The 5,000-nt window shown below is 35.8% G+C and overlaps 1 protein-coding gene across 1 annotated transcript in view; it reads left to right on the forward strand.

Moving 5' to 3' along the window:
* Positions 1–3,453, forward strand: part of LOC125035048 (myoneurin-like) — a 40,986-nt gene extending 37,533 nt beyond the window's left edge. The window contains exons 10-11 of the mRNA XM_047627144.1: positions 1,372–1,519; positions 2,532–3,453. Coding sequence (XP_047483100.1) covers positions 1,372–1,519; positions 2,532–3,206 — 823 coding nt within the window. The 3' untranslated portion in view covers positions 3,207–3,453. The remainder of the gene's footprint in view (positions 1–1,371; positions 1,520–2,531) is intronic.
* The last annotated feature ends 1,547 nt before the right edge of the window (positions 3,454–5,000 follow it).

The following is a 5,000-nucleotide window of genomic DNA, read 5'->3' on the forward strand; positions in this document are numbered from 1 at the left end:
AATAATAATAATAATAATAATAATAATAATAATAATAAGGATTATTATTATAATGATTTTTAACAATAATAATAATCATGATAATTTTGATAACACTAATAATAACTGATCCACAAGTCCTACACTGCCACGGACCCCTTGGCCTCGGAGGAGAGAGTAGAGTATAGTGTCAAATAGGACAAATGATGACCTTCTGAGGTGGCTTACAGCTTTCATTTGGTCCCTTGAAGCCCATGTTTGCTGGTATGCATTCTTCCAAAAGCTTTCCATGTATAAGAGATGAAAAGAGACCAGAGACAGGAGTGTGTCAAGAGGATGATCAAGCGCCATCTCCAAAGAGAAATAACTACTTCCAAATTCTTGGACATCCTTAGTAACATATAAGACAACACAAGGAAAGAAAGATATTAAATTCCTATTTCATTTCCCTCTCACAGATGTATTTATATTATTTGCTATTATTTTCTTATGAAAAACATATTTATTTTATTAACTTTCTAACCCTAGAATACAACTAACATGTTTTCCACAGTATCCTCTAGACCTGGTTATATTTGCATTTCTCCACCATGATTATAAGTGCAGCTTCAGCGCAGTATCATTTCCTGGGGAAGAGGGTGAAATGGTGTGGGACTGCGAGTGCACTGTTGGTCTCAATTAGATTTTTTGCACACAAATGTTGGTGTTGAATGGTTGTCCTCATCATTTGAATCCAGTATACGATATCTGTAATTTGATTATTATCATTATCATCATCATCATCATTATCCTTATCATTATTATTGTTATCATTATCATTATCATCATCATCATTATTATTATTATTATTATTATTATTATTATTATTACGATTATTATTGTTATTATCATTATCCTTATTATTATTATCATCATTTTTATTATCATTATTATTAGTTTCTTATATTTTTTAAAATACTTTTGTGGATTTAACATGTAGATGAATGCAAGGGTGGTTGAATGGACTGATGGAACAAAGGAAAAAAGAAAGGAAGGAAAAAAAGTAAGAAAGGAAGGATATATTAGGATTTCATAGATTGATAACTTATTACGTTTGTAGCCCCATATATTGATAATTCCTGTTCTTGCTTGCATTGCCCAGTGCAACACGTGTATATATTATATCTTCAGAAACATAATTCATATACATTACATATATAACATCTTCAAAATCTGACAAAAAGAAAATTTTTCAGTATCTTTTCACCTAAAGAGAAAACCAGTTGGACATGTATAATTTCTTTTATTTCTCCAATGTGTTTCTTTCCCAGAAAGGAAATCATCCTCATCATCATCAATCATTTTTCTCTCAGCAGAAAAAAAAAATTTAATATTTCCTTTTTTTCCTCTCAGTAAGGAACATACATGCGTCAAGTGCAATGCCGTGTTCCGCCACCCAATGCTACTGGCTTCCCACATCTTACGCCACGGAGAGAGGACTGTCATGTGCCACCGCTGCGGGAGGAAGTTCTTCACTCAGAAACAGCTCAATAGTCATGAGGTGAGAGGGAGCTGAAGAAGAGAGGAAGGTGGAGGCAAGGAAACAGGATGTGGATTGGGAATGGAGGGAGTGGGAGAGGGAGAGGGAATAAGGGAGAGAGAAGGGTGGAGTGTAAGGGATAATATGAGGAGGAAGGGCGATGAGAGATGTAGGGAGATGCAGAAAGAAGAGGGAGATGGAGAAAGAGAGGTTGAGAGGGGATGGGGGATGAAGGGAGATACAAAGGGAGAGATAAGAGGGTGAGGGAAAGGACAGTGGGGTGTGGAAAGGAAACAGGAGGAGGAGGGAGAGAGGATGGAATGCTAAATGGAGATAGATTGGACGGCATAAGATGAGGGATGAAGAGGGAGAGAGAGGTTCGAGACAGAGATGGAGAAACAGACAAGCAAAGTGGTAGAACATGAGAGAAAAAAATCAATATTAACCCAACAGTGCCGGATTTATGTTCTGTCCCCTGTATTTTTTTGTGAATGTTGTTACATACAGATGGCTTCACATTTGCTCAGCTGGCAAGGAGTCTATCAGTAGCCCTAGTGACCGATCCTGATTTCCCCATTCCTTGAATTGGCGGGAAAATGTGTTTTTCTTTTTAATACATTTGATGTCAATACTGTTATTATTGTTATTGATGTTATGATTATTATTTTTTTATTAAAATCTCAATAACATTTAAGAGAATCAAATATTGCAAAAGACCCTTTCCAAAAACTCCTTGGTGACTAAACACTTGTAGAGCCATTTGTGTGTAAATACAATAAATACAATGTGTAAATACAATGTATTCTTGCCATTCCAGACAATTGGTTTAAGAAGTGTAGTGTAAAGTGAAGCTTTTAGCTGTTGTAGTGTATCATTTTGCACTTAGATTAGAAGCAAAATCCAAAATTCTATTCCTTGCAAATGTTTTCTTAGCTGTTATTTGTAAGCAAAAAATATGACATACAAGGCCTATATCAATGTCTGTTCTTATAAGAATATCTAAGTGGCTAATAAAATCCCTGTCCATTCCCAGAACCTGTTCCACCGAAGAACCCGCAGTTACAGCTGTGAGACTTGTGGGGGACGGTTCTCTACCCTGAAGATTCTGCGCCACCACATCAGGACTCAACCACACCACAAGTATTACTGTCAGGAGTGTGGAGTGTCCTACCCACAGAAACAGCAATACCTGTCACACATCCTGACACATGGCCTCAGGTGCACAATTTGCAACCAGTCATTTGCAACAGCAGTTGCAGCACACCAGCACTACCGCTCCACACACTCAGGCAACACACAGGTTACTGTAACTTCACCTGGGGACTCCAAAACCAATCTCAAAGTGAACGCTGCCTCACCAAAGACTGTACAACCATTAAGCAAAGTCCAGAGTTCACTTATCATCAGGTCCGATGCAAAGAACACCAATAATGAAGAAGGAAAGAGGATGCAGCAAGACTTTCCTAGCAATGAGTTTCAAATACCTGATGGACATGATACAGAAGAGGCCCTTCCTTCAAGGATAATACTGATGGATAAATCAGGTGTTAATAAAGTCAAGACAGAGAGGGTGTCAGACATGGAACAGGCTCATAATGTTGTTATTATTCTCTCTGCTGATAAGGATGCCCATGTTCTAAAACGGGAAGTGAAGAAGGAACTATGTGAGCCAGCAGAATATATTATCAATGAAGATGAGATTTTGTGATAAGGAAGAGTACAAAAAAAAAAAAATAATAATAATAATAATGAAAAAAAATCACTTTTGAATTAAGGCTATTGGATACAGATTTTATAATATGTACAAAATTTTTAACATCAGGTTTGCTAAAGTCTTCTTTTACAGCATGTTGCTGGAAATGTGCAATATATACTGTATATAATATGTTCTAAAGGTGTCTCCTTACTTGATCAAAATATTATATGGTTCTAATAAACAAACTTCATAAAAATCACCATAGTAAACAGAGAAAATGTTTTTAACCCAATGCTGACGGGCATGGTATTCATGTACATGCCATGCCCACTGTGAGTTTACTTTATTAATTGTTTTTACAAACAGATGGCTACACTTGTACTAAGTCACCAATGAGCCAAATATGAGTACTGCCTGTCTCGCCCGTTTACCCTTTTCCTTGATTTATGAAAATATTTTATGCTATCTTATTTTACTGTTGCTAATGTTTATAACATTATAGTAATGAAAATGTTCATAATGAAAATAACACCACCAATATTCATAGCACTAGTAAAAAATGTGTTTTTCCTGCCAATTCAAGGAATGTTAAATTATGTAAGGTCACAAGGTCTACTAATTGCAGAGACATTTCACAAAAATATAAAAAATGAGCAAAGCATTTTCCCCATTTTTTATTAATTTACCCCGGCAGCATGTGGTTAATACAGATAGACAGAAGTCAACAAAAATTTTAAATACTGTGAGGTTAACTTAAAATTTTCCATGGGTTGACTATAGATGTACAAATTATTCAGGAAACCTGTAGATCTTAGACATATATGTACAAGAGAATGATAGTATTTAAGTATTATCCTTTTTTCACTATTTATGGAAAATCCTTTGGTCCAGTCAAAAGGGGACATGTAAAATTGTAACAGAAGTCTCCTATTCTTATGTATTTACCATTTGGTAGACAATGCTAAGCAAATAAAGCATTAAGCAAATAAAGTATCTTATACATCTAACTCCAATCACCTTAAAAATAAGACACAGACACACAAATATACATCTCTCCAGAAAATTGGTTGTTTTCAAATCCTCCAAAAAAATATATTCCAAAAACAGAAAGATGTTTCCCCCTATCTTATAATATAATGTTAGAAACAACCCTAAACAATTGAAGTTTTTTAAATCATAAAGACATGACACTACAGCAATCACACTCTTGAAAGACAGTTGTGAACAACCCAGCATAAAACACCATTACTCGAACACTTTTCTAATTTGTTTTCACACATAATGGCATTAATACACTTGACATGCCGGACAGCCCTTCCAATCCTCTAAGCTAATGACACTCAATGCAAACAAAGCTACTGGACATGACAAAATCCCTATCTTAATCCTGAAGTCCTGCACCTCTCCCTTGTTCCTTATCCTTCAGTCAATCTTCAATCAATCAATCAGACCCTACAAATTATTGCCCCATCTCTCCCACGTCAGTTGCCAGCAAAATCTTTGACCACATAATACACAAATATATAATGAACAAACAGGCTGAAGCTCCCTATATCCTTATAGTCTGACAACATAGTTTTCAGCCCAAACGTTCAAGTGAGACAACCCATTAAGACCCTACAAGATAGTTTGACAACTGTGATGTCACATAATCAGTGACAAACAAATATTAAAATATATATAAATGCGCCATGGGAATCCTGTAAAGTGTCATGTATACATCAGCGTAAAAGAAGAGGGTAGGAAAGTTCCTTTACAAATCCGGCGGGAGATATAGGCATACTAGACACGGATATTAGGGTGCGG

This window comes from Penaeus chinensis, chromosome 19, assembly GCF_019202785.1.
Source record: "Penaeus chinensis breed Huanghai No. 1 chromosome 19, ASM1920278v2, whole genome shotgun sequence".
NCBI classification, from domain to species: Eukaryota; Metazoa; Arthropoda; class Malacostraca; order Decapoda; family Penaeidae; genus Penaeus; species Penaeus chinensis.